This window comes from Lepidochelys kempii, chromosome 14 (genome assembly GCF_965140285.1).
Source record: "Lepidochelys kempii isolate rLepKem1 chromosome 14, rLepKem1.hap1, whole genome shotgun sequence".
NCBI lineage: Eukaryota > Metazoa > Chordata > Testudines > Cheloniidae > Lepidochelys > Lepidochelys kempii.
Window position 1 is genome coordinate 19,366,784 of NC_136393.1, and position 18,968 is coordinate 19,385,751.

The following is an 18,968-nucleotide window of genomic DNA, read 5'->3' on the forward strand; positions in this document are numbered from 1 at the left end:
GCTGGGGAGATACAGTGGTGCGGAGCAGGGAGCTGTGAGTGGGGCACTTCAGTTTACGCTCCCCATCTCTGTGTCCGCAGCGCTTCTCCGCGATGAGCCGCCTCCACGTCCTGCCGGCGGGCTGCCTGGGGTCCGCGCGGCCCGCACGGATCCTTGGTCAGCGGCTGCGGCTCGCCTGAAATGCGAGACGGTAAGCGCGGCGTGGCTCTACCCCTCCCCACCCCAAATGTGCGTCATCAGCCTGCGACAGGACTGGGTGGTCACGTGTCCCGTGTTTATCTCGGTTCGGCGGGTCGCGCGCGCGACCTCGTCGCTCTGGGCCGCGCGCACCTGCTGTTGCTGCCGCCGGCGGCGGCGGCGGCGGCGGCTCCGGCGCCGTGATTCCCCGCTGGTGAGCGAGCGAGCGAGCGAGCGAGCGGCCCCACGGGGAGGGGCGCGGCTGGGAGACGGGACCCTGCCCCGCCAGGTGCCCGGAAGGGATCGGTGGTGGGGGAGGGGAGGTGGTGAGAGGATTCCGGGGCGGGGGGAGCGGGGCGATGGGGAAGCAGCGCCGTGTGCGGGGGGCGGAGAGGGGCCCCAGGACACGACGCTTCCCGCACGGGTCCGTCCCGCTGGCACTGCCCGGGCTGAGTCGCACCGCAGGGCAGCGGCCGCTCCGGCAGGGCCGGGAGCTGGGCTCCCTCTGCTCCCGAGTGAAGCCCTGAGGCTGCCTGCCCTCGCGGGGAGAGCGACAGGCGAGGCTAAGGACGGCGCCCGCGCGGGGCAGCCCGAGGCAGAAGGCTCCTGCATCCCGCGAGGGAGCGAGCCGCACCATGGGAAGAAGAGCTGCAAAATGGGGCAGACGGGGGGGAAAGTGGAGGTTAAGAGTTGCTCCGAGCAGGGGGGAGCTGCAGGAGTAATGAGAGCCCCGAGAAGGGAGAGAACTAAAGGGGAGTGGATACACAGGGGTTAAAAAAATTAGCAGTTGATTTTTTTTCTAAGATGGGGGGGGGATATACAAGAAAGCACATTTTTTTGAAAATCCGCTACTACACATATGCGTGCATGGATGTTGCTTATGGTGTATATTGTGATCTATGTTCAGTTATGTGTGTGCTCCCCAGAGAGGTGCTGAATCCTTGTTTAAAGTCAATAGGAGATAGAGGTGCTCAGCAGCTCTCTGGTCAGGCTCCAGGATAACCTCCGTTCTCCTAGAGCCTGAACCATGTGTAAACTGATTTAATTGGTATATTTGGTCCTGTGTTTGTGTATAAATATTGCAGTGTTTGAAATTAGCATTTACAGCAATGACTTAGAACACTGACATCTGCATAATTGCCATGAACTGCATTTTTACTATTATTTCTCGTTTTTGTAAGCTTACAATGTCGTTACCAGCAAAGAGGTGTGGTAGACCTCCTGTACTGTCCTGCTTGGAAAAGAAAAAGAGGAAGCAAAGTCTTGATAGAAGAAGAGGAAAAACAAGAATCTATGTGGGAAACCATATTGATAGATGGTTGACACTTAAGGAAAAATTGGATTTCAGAAATGATGCAGAAGTTGCAGGATTTTTATTAGATTTGTAAGTAAAATATCACCACATTTTATTACAATTGAATGAGCCAAAGACTATTCTCAAAGTTAATTTAATACCAAATGTATGTTTGTAATACAGATATGACAACTGTGACCCATTGTCAAAAGCATCAATCTGTTCCCTGCCTGAAGATGTGAGAAGAATTACAGTGAAAGGGGAAAGAGAGTTACCAGATGACACTTCTTTAATAGCAGCGGATGGAACGTTAGTGACATTCTCTATTTTTACATGATTGGTATAAACAAAGTTTAATTTGTGCTTAAAAAGATCACAGGAGAGTCTTTTTAATTAAAGTTCAGAAAGTTTATGTACAGTAAAATCGGCAGTCCATTTTAATAAAATTGGAAACTTCAGAATGTGCACAAAACAGGTGCTGGTCTTCCCATTATGTATAGATTTTAGAACTTTTAATGATATTTCAAAGTTAAATGTATTCCTTCAGAATGCTTGAAGAGAATAAATGTAGACATAAGCAATATTAATTAATTATGCATATTTCTGTGATACAGGTATGACAATGATGACCAGTTGTCTAAAGAATCGACTTGTTCTGGACCCGAAGATGTGAGAATCATAACTGTGAAAGAAGAGCGGGATTTGCCTGATGACTGTTCAACAGAGACCGATGACACGTTAGTGACACTGTTGGTTTTGCATGTTTTATATCTGAATATATTATTTTGCATCAGTTTATTATCACTTTTAATTTTGTTTATTAGAAACCCATACCATTCATGCTCTTATCCCTTGTTTAAAAACAACTTGAATGTTTTTGGATGGTCCAGATGAGGGGAAAACCTGAAGTATGTTGTGGGAAAGTTGAAAACCTCAAGGGGCACACACAGCAAACGTGCATCTCTGTTTGCTGCCTTCCATAATTGTATGTAAAGCTCACTGATATAACAAGAAAATATAGTGTCTCAGGTATTTTACAGTGAAATTGTCAGTACATTTTGATACTTGTAGCAGAATGCAGCCTGCAGACTAATGCGATTTTTGTGCATGCAGTTACCTTTGCTCAAAAGACAAATGTTTCATTGTTGCCTGTTTTGGAATGATGTTACATACAAAGTGACATGTTAACCTATCTAAAATAGTGCCGTGTTCCTCGAGGCAACCACACCATCAGTCGACTCTACTGATTTCTTTTACTGCAATACCAACAGTAACTGAGGCATTCACAGTTGAGATCAAAGGAGCCTCAAATAGGTATGCTTGTCCATTACTCTTTCTTTAGGTTTCAATTATCCACAACAGCGTTACTGAATACTTTAATTTGGTCCATATTTTAGTTATCTAACTTTCTTTAAAAATGTATTTTTAATGTGTGCAGGGGACACTGAGAGCCTAGGACATTACAATGGCATTGCATGGTGTGTCCAAACCCCTCGCTAATATGGTGAAGTACGTAAGGCATGAAGCATGTGTTTGCATGAATCTTATTTTCCACTATTCTTTTTTGTAACTTTGTTAACTTTTCCTACTTTGATTTTGACAGATTAACAAACTGGAGTTTCTGAAAGTGATTCCTCTTGTGATTCAGAAGAATGTTGTTTGGAAAAACGGAGCAAATTACAAAATGGATGAAGCGGATAAATTCAGGTACATTCAAACTGGCATCTTATTCTGGCAACAGAACTTAAATGTGGTTTAGAAAGCAGCAAGGATCTGAGATTAACTTTGTGAGACTGATATATCATGGGTAAGTGAAACTTTCTATGGAATACTTGTTTTATGGCCTTTTAGTATGTCAGAAATATTGCGTAAATTGGTTGATCATCATTAAAATTTCCTCATAGTCTAATATTAGATAGGTATACAGTACTTTGGAACAATTTTATAATCTTCATCTATATGGAGATGAATATATGAATTAATATTACTCCAGTGCTTTGAAATGGAAAATGCTGGACAAGTGATTGTTAATAAACAGGCCAGGTCACTGGGCATATGCATGCTCAAATAAATGTTAGCTATGTTTAAGAACTAGGAAAGTTGGAAATATAAGTGAAGTCTCTCATTTATGGAACAAGAAGCATTTCAGGTAATTACAAACTACCTAAGAATATTTATTTAATTGGATCATTTGAATGGCTGAACATGGATTTTTTTTTTCCAGAAAAATACTACCGTTATATCTTAAGTACATATATGGCCCTCTTTATTTTAGTATCTGATCGCCTAACAGTCTTTATAGCTCAATTACATTGAGTATAGGGCTACCCCAGCAAGTTTTTAAAAAAACATTTATTCTTCCTATTTGACATTTCTTCTCAAAGAAGAGAGGAAGAAGATGGCTCTCCTGAGATGAAAGGACTGTTTTTTCTGGGTCTTAATCCTGGAGCATAATGTTAGGTGGCTCTGTACATCCAGACCAAATACCTTTTGTCCTCATGTTCTACAGGGTTGTTTTTTTTTGTTGTTGTTTTTTGCCTGAGCAATACTACAAATTAACAATCAGTTTGTTCAGCAATCCTGTTCCCACCAGTGTCACAGTTACTGGGTTGCTGCTTCGGGTAACATCAAATCTGTGAGATAAACTGGTGATGCTCATTGATACTGCTCACAGAGTAACATACTAATACTAAGCTATGTTTCTGGGTCTAGTTGTTCCTGTCCATGCTGAAGTGGTTCTGGCAACAACTATTTAAATGGTTATTCCAAGACAATTTCCCTGACAGTTGTGGATTTTTTTTTCTGAGAACCACTCTATATAGAACCCTCCTTCCCCAAGTAGTTTCTTTCTTCTTTTTTTTTTTTTTTTTTTTTGGGAGGGCTGGGAGATTTCTGTCCAGTTTGTTCAGTTAGATGTGGTGACCACCACCGTGTTTAAACAAAGTTCAGATCTTGGCAAACCATCCAGTAGCCTACTAAGCTGGAGACTTAGTCCCCAACAGTGTGTGGGGAGGGTGGTGCACTGCAGTTTCCTTGAAGTTCCAGTTATATTACAGCTTCATGAGGTTAAAATCTTTAGAATAAACACTCTGTTAAGATGAATGGAAATGATACATATCACTTTTAGGGACATATTACACCCATTCTCTGCAGCTATAGAGGACTCTCTTTGGCTCTGCCTACACTGAGGATTTTCTGAAATTCTCCCATCCTTCTCTGGGCAGTGTTAAATGATGTGATTAAAAATGCTTATTGCCAATCTGGAGTGATGGTGGAAGAATTCTAAGAATCCTCAAAGTAAATAAGATCCACTAGTGGAAACAGTGTAATTCAACCTCACTGGGGATGCAACAAGATTTTGGGGAGCCTGTATGGGACATGAGTACCTCTTGGAACAGTAGGTATTTGGATAAGGTGCTGATGGATCTAGTTAACAGTGCATCACTTCCACTCTCACAGAATGGCAAATGGTGTGGAGGAGGCTATTCTGTGGCTGAACTAACATCCACATGGTATCTCTGCTGCTGTACAGTAGCCTTGGGAATATGAGGGAAAAGGAATGACTCTGTCAGCCCTACAGAAATTCCCAATATTGGTCCTGGCTACTCTGGCTGAGTGCAGAGCTAGGATTTGAACTGAAGTCAGTTCACACCTCTCATCGTTTTGGATAGATTCAATAAGACAACATAACACTGGTTCAGAAATTGAAGGGGTATCTTTGCAGCCATAAAGGGTAGATACTTTTTTTTAAAAGGCTTAAATTATGGAGAAAACTGATAAGATGTCACGGTCACCAGGGAAAGTTTTCTGCTCATCACTGGCAAGTGGGTTATTTTTCAAGCCCTGGCAGTTTTTGCTAGCACACTTTCAGCTGAAGTACAGTCAGTACCAAACACAGAAATTACAACCTGAAGTAAAATGAGCCCTGATGTATTCAGCTTCCTTTTTTTCAGGCTACTTTGTTCATATTTTGCCTTGGAAAATGTGTGTAAATTGTATCTTCTATCACTATTTTATTACTATCATTTTTAAGTGAATGTGTAACTATTTTTGTCCTTAGAAAAATAAGATGGGGTATTTTAGTGTAAAATACCACAGTCATTGAGTTATTTTGATTGGAACAATATATGTTAAACTGTATTGAACCACAGTGAGAAGAAATATTGTGAAAGTGTAGAATACCAGTATGGTAAAAAGTATGTATTGCATGTGCAAAAATGCATATGAATCATTATCAATGTAACTAGTTTCACATAATCCAAAAATAATTGGAAACAAATAGTTCATGTAAAATTCCACTGAGAAATACTTGTCTTAATATAAATTATGTGAAAATAAAACCATATTTGTTGTTTAGGTTTCTGAAGGCCACAAAACAAGCAAGTTAATGATCATTGTCACATTACTTTTCAGGCTGGCCAACAAGAAGAATATCAAGCGTTTACATAATGGTGCTGAGACATTTTTGATCTCTTCTGGTTTTGCTGTGAGGATGTTATTTATTATGGAGAACTTATTGTAAGTTGTAGTATAAAATTCCATGTTAATTGTCGAGCAACAAATTAAAATTCATTAACTGAAACTTCATTGTGGTATGTTAACATTAATAAAGGGTGTGGAGTGGACTGTTTATTATGGGAGTCCATAGTGAAAACTGCATCAATGTCAGACATGGCTCTTTGATGGGAAAGAGAAACAGCAAACTACACTAACACTGGTAGGATAACTTCTGATCAGCTTGAGAATGATGGCTTACTTTCTATAATCTTTGAACATTTTATTCACATTCAAATATGTGGTTGAAATGTTCAAATGACATTCTAGAGGTGGTGGTAGTACCATCTGATCATGTTTTCTTTCCTGTAATTTTTTTCCCTAAAGTCCTCCTCTTTATGGAGCAGGTTCAATACATGCCTGGATTTTCTGCAGAGAGGTTGTGCACTGAATGATGAGTTTTGATAGCTAATGATGACATGCATGTGGCAAATACATGCATTGATAAATTTCAGTGTTAATTATTTTGATTGCTCATGTATTAGTTTTCATTTTATTAAAACCAAAATAGTGCTTTTTTTTAATCTTTGATTACTTATGTTTCAGTTACAAAGGCCATATCAGCATTGAACATCACAATAATTATTAAAGCTCAATAGAGTAGTAGTGATTCTGTATATAATTGTGAGTTTGTGTGTAGTTACTAAATATGAATAATCTTGGAAAGTTTTCATCTGGCAATAGTGAACTAGTATGTGTGTATGTTCAATATGTGCTTATAAAATGGCTTGGATAAAACTGTGAGCCTAATTGGCCAAAGAGAATGAAGTCATATAATCTTCCATCTAACACACTCATGGGGATTTAGGTGTTGATCCTGCATCCTTCAAGTCAATCAGAGCTTTTCCATTGACTGGAATGAGACCAGGATCAAGCCCTTAGAGACAAACTCTTCCAACTAGACCATTACATAAAATATGCAATTTTTAAAAGGCACTTTAGTTCAGCTGTTGTTACAAAGCAAATGCTACCCCTTTTTCTTTAACTCTTCTTTTGCTGGCTTTGAAGTACAGTAACATTGAGGAAATTCTGTGTCTTGACAATAGTTATTTTGTATTATTCAATAAATGTTACATGGGCCACCAACTTGTTGAAATAAAACAGAAAGTGGTGGTATTTGTTGGAAACTTCCTATTGAGAAGGAACGTTTAACACTTTATATTATGACAGGTTTCAGAGTAGCGGCCGTGTTAGTCTGTATTCGCAAAAAGAAAAGGAGTACTTGTGGCACCTTAGAGACTAAGAAATTTATTTGAGCATAAGCTTTCGTGAGCTACAGCTCACTTCATCGGACGCATCTGATGAAGGGAACTGTAGCTCACGAAAGCTTATGCTCAAATAAATTTCTTCGTCTCTAAGGTGCCACAAGTACTCCTTTACTTTATATTATATCTTTCTCCCTGTTCTTTCAAAATTTTGTCCCTGGCTGCCTGATGTTCAGTAATGCAAGTCTAACTGCTGAATTAGTCTGGCCTAGAAAAAATGGCATCATAACTGGTGGCGGTCACTTCAGTGATGAAAGAGCTAAAAGAAAGGTTTAGTCTTCAACTTAACTTCCACCGGATAGATCATCAGAATTTTTTCTAAGCTAAACACATTTGAAGTGTTCCATTTCAGATGAATAGTTATTTAGCGACAGGGCGTAGACATCACCAGTATGGTTTTAAACAGGAAAAAAATGGTTTGCTATAGAACATTGTTCTTTTTGAATGCAGCATTACTGTTGCAGTTGCTTTCTGTGTAGCCATAGGTCTTCTAATTCCTTTATTGGAATTCAGAAAGAGCTACTGAATCTTTGAAATGTAAGTGTTCTAGCTGTATTTAAACTGGGATACATTTGGAAACCTCCTTCTAAATGCAGGCATATTTACCAATCATTTACATGGGAATTTAAGTACAAAAATACAGACTTTCATAACTACTAAATTTGGTAGTTGTGTTCTTTTGCCTGTTTGCGTTGGCAAATAATTTTTTCTTGTTTTAAAATCATAAAAACTGTTGATATGAAATGGACTACTTCAAATACGTTTAGTTTAGAAATAATTCTGATAATCTGTCCTGTATTTTTTGAGATTTTCTTTTTAGTTAATTATTATAAAACTTTAATGAGAACAGGTTTCTTTTTAATAGCTGTTGCCCTTTATTTAAAGTGTGGAATAATCAGCACTGTAACATGACAACTGATGTCTGCGTAGCATGGGAGTAGTTTTCTTTTATTTTCCCAACTTAAAATAAACATGTTTGGATGTCTACATTGTAGTTCTTGTGAGGAATAAGCCGTGGGAGCAGATATACCTTGGAGAAATGCAGGCCTATTCCTTTATATACAGTAAAGAATAAAGAAAATAGGGTAGTTAATTAAAGTTGGTTTTAAAATAGAATATATATCCATTTTTTGTGAGACCTTAACAATTCTGTTTCTATTATAAATGCCTATGCTCAGGATTTATCATGCAGTCATAAATCAACAAGGGAAAACTGGTCACACATGTTACTTAGGATATATAATGGGGACATAGAAGTCTTTGGTTCTAGTTTCAGCTCTTCCACAGACTTGCTGGGTGATTTTTGTGGAAGTCAATTTTCTCTCTATGCCTCCATTTCTTCATCAGTGCAGTGGGAAGAATATCTACCATAGAGGAATTGTGAGGTTCAAGTGTGTTTTGAACCTTAGAAGGAAGTCACATTAGTACAAAGTATTTAGTAAATAAGGCTGAGCTCTAACCATGATTGTTGTAGAAGTGGGATCCAAGATTTTCCAAAGGTTACTAGTGATTGCTTTGCTTTTTTTCCTGTACCTAGCTCAAGATACCTTAAAAGAGCCCCTTTAAAGTGTGTCAAGCTGAGCACAGAAAATCGCAAGTCACTTCTGAAAATCTTGGTCAATGATTTTTATGTTCTAAATGTGTCCTTGATAGGCCCTTCAGGATTTTTGTTATGAATGGCTGGATATAACAACACTTTAAAACAAATTTCCTTGCAAAGTTCAACCATGGACTGCATGGAAGAGAACTGGTGGTTAGAGACAGCACTGCAGCTGGGAAATAAACCAGTTTACTTAATCTCAGTGAGCTCTTAAATTCTACAAAGCTTTTATTGCATGCAGGAATTATGTACAAGTTAATGTTAAGCAGGGAGTAGAGAGGAGGGAAAGGCTGCAGGGGGTGTTTTTGCAGGGGCGGGGTGGGGGGTGATTGGTGTTGAGAATAGTGGAGAGTTGGCATAGTAGGAAGTTTTGGACAGGGAGGACTATGATTGGTGGCACCAGAGGAGAAGCAGTTGTGTGTGAGGGGCATGGAAGGAGCAGGACCATATACGGGATCATTCTTTGCAGGCAGTGGGGTTTCAGTTTGGTGGTGGGGGAAATGAAGTGGAAGAGGAACTGCAATCTGAATATTTTTATGGCTTGTACTAAGCCATAGCTACTTTCTTATTCCGCTTCCTCTCCCTGTTCCAGAAACTGCTGTCCCATCCCCTCCACTCTTTAACAGAACTCCAATTCTCCCTCATCACCATGACACCCAGAGTCCATGGTGAGTGGACATATGTGTGGAATTCACCTGGGGTGTTGAGAAATAGACTAGGCAACTTCTAGGAGTGAAAGTAGCTGGTGGATCTAAGCAGTTGTCATTTCATTTCTTTTCAAATGTAATTTACCTTATATTGAATAAGAGTAATAACTTGGATGTAAAATTTAAAAACTGCTCTATGTGTGATATCAAAATGTTTGCGAGAGAATTTTGGAGTTTGTGGTGATGCTCGTTCTTTAGTAACAAGACCCAAGTGTTTATGTTGAAATACTTTCTTTACCAAAGTTACTAAATCTTTGACCAAGAATTATTATGGAAAATTCACTTATCCTCTGAAGTTGTTGTGTTTTATATATGGAACTAAATCAGTTATTAATATATGAAATGCAGCTGGTTTAATCTTGCTTTATGTGCAATAGTCAATGAAACGATAGGCTTGTTTATTTGTGTATACACACACTCCAATTTCTTTTATTTTGGAAAGCTGGAATAGTTTTACAAAGAATAGGATGCAGCATGTGCACTCATCTTGCTTTACTATATTCTTTTCTCTTTGCCCTTTTCACAACTACTGTAACAAAGTTTAAAAAAAGACATAACTCATCAGCATAGGAGTAATTTTCTTTTCTTTTCCCAACTTAAAATAAATATGTTTGGATGTCTGCATTGTGCAGATATAAAAAAATACTGGATTTAGATAGTTTTTTTGCATGTGCACAACAAACTATCTGCACAAGTATATGTAACAAGTGTTCTATGAATTTTCAGATATATACTGCAAGGGCATTAATTTCTCAGGCATTTAGGGAGAGCAAGGGCTGTGCTGGGTGGGGCTTGCATACTATGTCTGTTTTTAAGACATCTTATTTTGTTTTTAAGTATATTTGGTGCATTGATTAGTGCACATTTATATCACTGTGAAAACTGTGTAGGAGCTCATAGAGCATGGGGTTGCATACCTATCTCCATATTTATATGAATTTGGAAATATTAATGATATAGTGAAAGTTGATTTCTCCTTACATTATTTCATCACATTCTAACCATGATAAATGGAACCCTGCATGCAGGATCCTCTGCTAGGACAAAACTCTTTCTAGGTAGTTTAAGGAGAAACTGGCCAAGGCATTTTTGAGGCATGGGTGTTGAAATTTGAAATTTCTTTATTTTTCCCCTTTACAGCTCAAAACCATTAGAATATCAGAGGAAATTTCAAAAAGGAAAGAAGCACTTCTGACTAATTTTTGGGTGGATGGAGAAGATAACTATTTTGGGGCTAGATTGTAGATTACCCCTTATGCAGCTGTGCAGTGTGGTTGGAAGCATAAGATACTTCTTCCCCCTTGCACTTCCTGCATGGGTAGGATAGAGTTGCAGCTCCTATGCATGTGGGTGTGCAGGTGCTATTGTTAAGTGGCTCCTGCCTAGGACAAGCTCCCCCCTCAAAAAAGGGGGAGGAGTAGGGAAGATCATGGCTTTGTACCCATCTATGCTGGCTAGCTTTGATGTCCAGCCTTTATGGGGGAGGGGAGGGAGGGAAAAACAGGAGTGTGACATACCACTTAGTGGGGTGTCATAGATTTCACTCCCTCTAATACACCCACAGAGGTTTAGGAGAATGCTTTACAATGCTGTGCCAACTCAAGACTGTGGCTGAATGCCATCATTGAGCCCTTATTTAAAGGGTGAGGGAGTCCAGCTTGATTTAGGTGGCGTTCTTATCTGGTACATATAATGCAAGCATTATATGTTAATAAATGTGCATGGAGCCCATGCAAACTACAAAATATGTGCATAGATCCAATGCATCTATTGTATTGTCGATGCTGGGTGCATGCATGTGTTCTAAAAATGTGCGTAACGCTGCATGTAACTTTATGCTTGAACATCAGACAGCTGCAATGCTAATAGCAGGAACTATAAATCCACAAAAATAAGCTTTAATAATGTAGGCAGAGTATATCCCACCAAATGGTCCTCAGTTAACCTACTAAAATATTAATATATCCACAGATTATGCTGGAAGAGCTAAAAATCCTGCCTATTGAAATCCATATGAATGCCTTATACATGGGCAATTCCAAATGAAAATGTTGGATCATTATCTTGCCACATCCTGAAACTTTTGATATTGTATTGACTCTTTAATAGTTTATGACAACTGTGGATGTATGCAGCTTTAATTTTGTACATGAGTAGCTCAGTTAATTACTCGTTGCTTGTGTACTATGAAGTATTGCTTAGTTCAAGATAGCTGCAGTAGCAGCAACATGTAAGCTTTTCAGAACAGGGACTTCTCTTCAAGTTTGTGTAGAAAGCACTTAATACATAGTGGGTGGTGCTGTAATCCATACAACTAATCTTTCAGGCTATTTATACAGTAGTCTGTAGTTGAAAATACACTGGATTTAAGACGTCCACAGGAACTTCTGTGTGCTCTTCTTACAAGACTGAAAAGAAGTACAACTGACCTATCAAAGCATTCAGAGTATTAAATAGTGATAATCTGGTGTATCACAGATGCTGTATGTGAGGATCATGTACTTCTATTTAAGATATGTCTACAAAAACCACAAGCTTGAGTCTTAATACAAATTCCAGGGAGATTCTTAGAATAGTGTAGATTTAAGATATCTAGAGTTGGCAAACTTCTTAAAATCCTTAGTTACACTTTCAAGATTGACTAGGACCAGTCCCCTGAGGTATAAGACTCAGGATTTGTCAAACTGAGATACAAATATCAAACTTGCATGTGCCACAAATGGCAGGGGCCTAGGGGATAGAGCTGGTCATAGGGGATAGAGCAAAGGTGGTTTGGATGACTCCAGCTGTGCATTTCCAGATCTTCAAACTTCTTATAATTGAACCTTAACTTGTTGTTTCTTGGCATTACACATTTTTTTTAATTCAGTAGTGCTCTCCAAATTGTTTTCCTCTTAATTTTCTGTAACTTTTCTTTTTAAACCGTAACTCCAGTTTAGGAATTTTTTGTCTTGGCATTTGATATAGTCTCTTGGGTTTTTTGGTTCTGTGAAAATATACATTCAGAAAATTCCAAGGTACACTCTTCTGATCTTAAAAATTGCTATTGCATATGTGCACAATATTTCTATAAGTTTCTACTACATGTAGCATATGCTCTGTAATTATGTAAGCTATTGTCTATTAAGGTAAGATTTTAAATTATGAATATTTAACATTGTCTAGATAATGCTTTTTTGTAGTAAAAAAAAACCCTTAGCTATTCCAGTCTAAGATAGTTAACTCCAAACCTTTCAGTCATTCACAAAAACAATTGGAAGCTTAGGTAACCTTTGTATTGTTGTGGTCCTTTAGACTAGGAGTTCTCAAACTTCATTGCACCGCGACCCCCTTCTGACAACGAAAATTACGACATGACCCCAGGAGCGGGAACCAAAGCTTGAGCCCACTTGAGTCCCACCACCCTGGGGGTGGGGGAGGGTCAAAGCCAAAGCTCAAGAGCTTTAGACCCAGGCGGGGTGCCTGTAACCTGAGCCCTGCCACCCAGGGCTGAAGCCCTCGGGCTTTGGCTTTAGCCCTGGGTGGTGGGGCTCAGGCTTCGGCTTTGGCCCCAGCAAGTCTAACACCAGCCCTGGCGACCGCATTAAAACAGGGTCACGACCCACAGTTGGAGAACCGCTGCTTTAGATAAATACATGCGCTAACTTTCAGTGACCAATTAAAAATAGTAGTAGAAACTTAGTACTATTAAGGATCCAATTTTAAAATGACAAACTTCAGGAAATAAAAAAATAATGCTGCCTTTTTCTGAGCATTATGAGTAAGAGATGTAATGCTGACAGCTTGTATTAACCAGGTTGCATAGGGCATTCAGCAAAGAAATATCTTAGCTAACTTTTTTGTAATTCCTTTATCTCTGCCTCTTGAAATCCTTTGGCAGTTATTAATTCATTAAAGACACTTTAGATCGTTCTGCATCATGAATTGTACAGGATCTATGTATCAATTATGTGAATGAACTGTTTATTTTAGTGTCTTGATTAAACTGGGAAGTGAGAGCTCTTGGAAAGAACTTAAGTTAATGAACACGTTGTGCTCAATGACCCTTTCTCTCCTTCTCCTCGCACGGTTCCCTGGAAGAAAAAGCCTGGTTAGTGGTGCAATTCAGGGGATGTTTTGGGGTTTAAGTCAACTTTAGTTTAGTTTCAGCTTTCCAGATCCCCTTTTAAGATTAGAATGTCAATTAGATACGTATTATTTAAAGAGGTAGGATGATTTCCAAAATGCAACCCCTCAGCCCCCTTCGTTCTAAAATATCTTCCTTTCATTGTAAAAACATCAAAAACGAGTTACAGCAGTGTTAACATTCCATATCAGGAGCTGGGCAACTCAGACAACATCATCATCCAGGATGATGTTTATTGATGAATGCACTCCCATTGCATAGTCCATCAGCTCTCTGTTGTCAGCTCCTTTCCTGTGAACCAGAAGGGAACTGAAACTGACTAAAATCCTGCTTTCCAAATGTCTGAATGTAAGATTCTTACCAACTTCAGACCCCTGCTGGCTCTGAAACATGGAGCCAGCAGTGATAAGTGATAAATGGTGTAGGATGTATCTGTGATCCCGGTACACACTGGGTTTTGTTTGTGTTGCTTATTAAAGCCCTAGCTCAGGAGAAGTTATTGCATCTCCTAGTTTGGAGTAATAGTCTGCCTTTCTTGTAAGAGAAATTAGTCTCAAAAATGTAGAATTTCGTGGGGTGTCTTTTTTTTTTTTTTTTTTTTTTTTTTTTTTTTAGCATTAGATTTTTGGGTTTGTCAACGCTGATTGGCTTCTGACATTTTGTGTATAATAGATATACAGCATATAGAATGTGATATGTATGTCTAAGCTTCAGAAAAAAAAAAGTTATGAAAATCCTAAAGCAAAAATGGAATGTGTAAATGTAGCCAAGAAATGAGTCCTGGGTAAAAACTATGGTAAGCATGCTCTTATGATTTGTATCTCTTTCCTTTCTGTTTAATCAAAACAGAGCATGAATGAAAGAGAGTGAGCATGCACAAGTCTTGCACCAGCATGCACAAGACCTTACATGGTATGTCTACACTGCAACGTAAGCCCCTGCTTGAGCTTGGGCTCAAGCCAAACTCCCCCTTGCATCTGTACTACAATTGTGCTAACCCAGGGCTCAGACCCAGGGTCCCAGGACCCTGCAGGGCAGGAGGGTCCAAGCACAAGTCAACCTGAGATCCAGGGTCCCAGACCTATTGCTTTGCAATGTAGATGCAGCCCCACTTTACTCAGGTCCTGGGAGTCTGCCAGAAGTATCCCACAATTCCATGGGACAACTTCCTTGGTTCTCTCTTAGTCCCAACAATCTGCAACCCACTGTATTGAAAATAGAAGCCATACCCCTTGGTGAATGGCAGCAACACAGATAATCGTAAACCCATTCTCTTCTGATCATCAAACTGAAAGCACAGTATCCGAGAACCTCCTGGGTTTGCAATGGAAAGTAAGCCAATCAAGCTTTTTTCAAAGTGATCTGCTTCATGGTCATGGGAGGACAGCCAAATTTTGGTGAATTTCTGATGTGAAGCAAGTAAAACTGTGGACTTCAGCAGAAGCACCAAAAATGACCACACATACTAGCAGATAGCTAAAAAGTTGGCAGGTCTGCAGATTATCCGGACAGGTGATCAGAGCAGGGAGCGTATTAAGAGGTCGAAGAGCAAGTAGCAGAAGACCAGGGACAAGAACCACACCTCAGGCAACTGGTCAACAACATGCCCACTTTATGATGACTTTGTCAAGGTTCTGGGCACTGTACCCAACACAGAGCCAACCGTATTTCATGAAGATCTGGTCAGCCAGGATGTGCCTTCTTGGTCCCTGAATCCAGCATGGGGACTGATGGGAGCCAGCACTAGGCTCCCAGTAAGGAGCATGAAGTTCCCTTTTAATGAAATCATTCCTAGAACAGGCTGCGGATCAGGATCAACAGCAAATTCTTGGTCCCTACTTTGAAGAACTGTTCGATTGTTTTCCCTCCCCACCCTCAAGGAACAACTCGCTGCCGAGTCTGCAGAAAACCTGGTGGAGAGAGAAGCCACCCCAGAGCCCAGTAAGTGTATGACTGAAATTTACAGTTTATTATTACAGTAATGGGAGGGATTTCTGCTGTAAGAAGCAATGCAAAAATGATAAGCCCCAGCTAGCAGTGTGCGGCCATCAATGGCAGATTATATCCCAGTGCCTTGGTGTCACCACTCCCCCCACTAAGTGGAATTCAAAATGGCAACTTGGAATTTCAAACATTCATAAACAGCTGTTATTTTAACTGTTAAGTCACAGATGTTTGCTAGGGTCATTCATATTTTCCTTTCAGTAATAAATTTGCCACTGTGTAATCATTTCTCTGGGGTCCCTGGAGCAGCCTGTAAACAGTGAACTGAGTGTGTTGTATTTGGGCAACAGTATTCTGTTTCCAAATGTAGTCCATTTCAGTTAGAGGTAATCCATGCAGTCTGTGGGTCACAAAATCATTTCTCCAAAGTATGAGTGGGGTGTCAGTTTTCCCCCAGAACTATGCCAGGTGGTGGATGGAGGAAAGCTGCAGATTTCAGAATGTTCGTGTTCAGCAATAACAGAGTAAGCCACATGTGAGCTAACACAGCATCATGTTAATTCCCTCATAGGTTATGACCCAATCTTGGCTGCTGATAGCTGCAAACTTTTCCTTAAGCTGGACTTCAGATAGTCAATCACATTGCAGGGAAGGGTGTATTTTCTAGACCCCTCCCTCTGTATAGCTGACTAGTCCACTCCACTAACAGATTTGCTGTTTGGTCACTATATGTTTGAATACTTCAGCTGCATAAACTGCAGGTTTCCCTCCAGCCGCTTGGAGTAACATCTCCCTCTGCCAATAGGGTACCACAAGAACAGTTATCTTTCACAATATAGAAGGCCTGAAATGACAGAAAAAAACCTTTTGCAGCAAGGGCACTATACATACCAGCCCTCCATCCCTCATGGAAATTAGGAAAATTTTATGAAACACAAAAAAGGGTTATAATTTTAAACTTACCATTGTTTCTGCACTTCTATGATTGCGATTAACAAGGCTGTATCCAGAGACAGTCTGAGGACTGAAGCATCCCCTTCACATTATATGTTGGTTCACTTCAGAAATGTTACATTTTGTCCTTGAGATTCCACAAAAATTAATTCTGTGTTCTAGTTTAGACAATTATCCTCTTTCATGTCCTATTTCAGGACCCTCAACCTATGTACCCCCTGCTCTTCTTCAGGAACTCGATCCCTGGCTCAACGTACCTTCATGTTCCAAAAGGAATTGTTTCCATGATGAAGTTATGGTTGATGTTCTTGAGAGGGCAGACCAGCAGGTCCAGTACCAGAAGAAGAGTGACAAAAGACTGGAACAATGGCATGTTGACAGGCAGGAGGACAGGCTGAGGTTTGTTGTTCAGGTGGAGGACAGGTTTCAACTAGGGAGCAGGCACTTGCAAAGCAATGCCTGGCATAGGAAGGCTAAGGGAGGAGGACAGAGCTCAACAGAGAGAACTGTTTCAGCAACTCCTGTCCATAATGGCTGCCTCTCCAACTCCATGGCATGATGTTCCTGCAACATACCTCAGTCCAGCAGTAACTTCGATAATTCTGTGTTGGAGTGGCCTATGCATTCAGGACTCATGAATGGCTGGGCAGGGCAGCCTTCCTTCGTCAATCCCCCCTGCCACCTTCAACCCCTGTCTGGTGGAAATATCCCCCTCCCCTCCCCCAACAACCACAGAGTGAGGGGAAAATGTAAAGAAGGGACAGGAGAATGTTGGGCCAGGGAACATGTAGTGATAGGGGGATTGTGTCATGTATTAACTATTTCCTGCCCTTTTGGATGTGTGGTTTTGTAATGGCAGCTGGCCTGCCCAACGCTGTGTGACTGTTTTACTATTTTAGAACATGTTTCCAAATAAAGCCTGTTTATAATTTCAAGAACATTTATTGATACTGCATTGCATCATAGAATTATGGCTTGAGAAAGTAAAGCTAAAAAATGTTCAAGAACAATTAATAGGTTTGCTTACCAATGCTTCTTTTATTTAGGTATGGTACATCAATTCACATTTCAATAAACTGGCTGTACACCCATTCTGGTCCCCCCCCCCCCCCCCCCGCCTCTTCTCCAGCCAAGTTCATTGTTCATCATGTCACTCAGACTTACATTGCATGTCAGTCCACCCTACATCCCTCCCAAGCTCTCCCCCCCCCCCCAAAAAAAAAAAAATAATAAGCCACTTTTTCCCCACAAGCGCATTCTTATAGGTACTATTCCTCCTCTTCCTTAGGGCCATGCAGGCTCATAATATGAGAACACAGCATCTGTGACTTCTGGTTCCCGGTGCCATCAGCTTCCACAGTGGTAGCTGTACTTTCTGGTTGAGGGTACTGATCCAGTATCCCCTTGCTATTGGAGGCCCAATCAGGGGGAAATAGCTCACCTCTGGCTTCGCAAAGGCTGTGAAGAGCACAACAAGCCACAGTAATTGACAGAATTGATGACACTGACATTCAAATGACTTTGTAGACACCTCCAATATGATTTTAATCTGCCAGAAACACATTCAACAACCATTCTACACCTGCTGAGTGTGTAATTAAACCTTCTTTTGCCAGGGTCTCTGAAATGGTTTCAAATGCCAAGGCAAAAGGGAGTATGTGGGGTCCTCCAGAATAGCAGTGGGGAAGGGAACATCATTTATGTCAATGTCATTTGGTGGGAATAATGTCCGAGTGTGGCCATGAACGCAGACTCTCAAGTGGCGAGAAACTCTGGCATCTCAAACTTTTCCAGTACAGACAACGCTGACGTTCAGAAATCTGCCTCTATAGTCCACTAGTGCCTGCATAACTAATGAGGACCCTTTGCGGTTTAGGTACACGTGTTCCTTGAGGAGGGTAAACTATGGGCACGAATCCCGTCAATGGCCCCAGCACAATTGGGAAACCCCATTCTCCCAAAGTCAGCAATTACCTATGGAATATCTTTAATGCATGCCACCTTGGGGTAAGCCACTCAATTGTCTCAGTTGCCTCTGCCACTGCTTTACTCACAGTCAACTTTCCAACCCCAAACTGGTTGGCAACAAACTTGTAGCAGTGTGGGGTAGTCAGCTTCCAGATGGTTATAGTAACCCGCTTCTGGATCAGCCAGGATGCCGTTAGATGTCTCTCTTCACATTTGGAGGGTTGGGAGTGAGCTGTTCACAAAGCTCCAGAAATGAGGCTTTCTTCATGCGAAAGTTCTGGACTCATTGCTGGTCCTCCCAGGTCTGCATGATAACCTTGTCCCACCAGCCTGTGCTTGTGGCCCTGCGCCAGAAGCAGCAGTCTACGTAGGGGGCATC

General features: G+C 40.7%; 1 protein-coding gene across 4 annotated transcripts in view; it reads left to right on the plus strand.

The window, feature by feature from the left end:
• The first annotated feature begins 221 nt into the window (after window positions 1-221).
• The window catches only part of LOC140897955 (uncharacterized), a 35,226-nt gene continuing 16,479 nt past the window's right edge, over window positions 222-18,968 (plus strand). Inside the window, exons 1-7 of one of the 4 annotated variants that reach the window (XR_012154895.2) lie at window positions 222-466; window positions 1,359-1,561; window positions 1,655-1,780; window positions 2,086-2,208; window positions 2,674-2,785; window positions 2,910-2,980; window positions 3,075-3,124. Coding sequence is in view for 3 of the 4 variants with exons in the window: in XM_073311260.2 (XP_073167361.2) it covers window positions 227-466; window positions 1,359-1,561; window positions 1,655-1,780; window positions 2,086-2,208; window positions 16,819-16,909 (783 nt within the window). In the remaining variant the exon portion in view is untranslated. Of the gene's footprint in view, window positions 467-1,358; window positions 1,562-1,654; window positions 1,781-2,085; window positions 2,209-2,673; window positions 2,786-2,909; window positions 2,981-3,074; window positions 3,125-16,818; window positions 17,562-18,968 lie in introns of those variants that run through there. The other 3 variants (XM_073311260.2, XM_073311261.2, XM_073311262.2) reach the window with 3 other exon arrangements.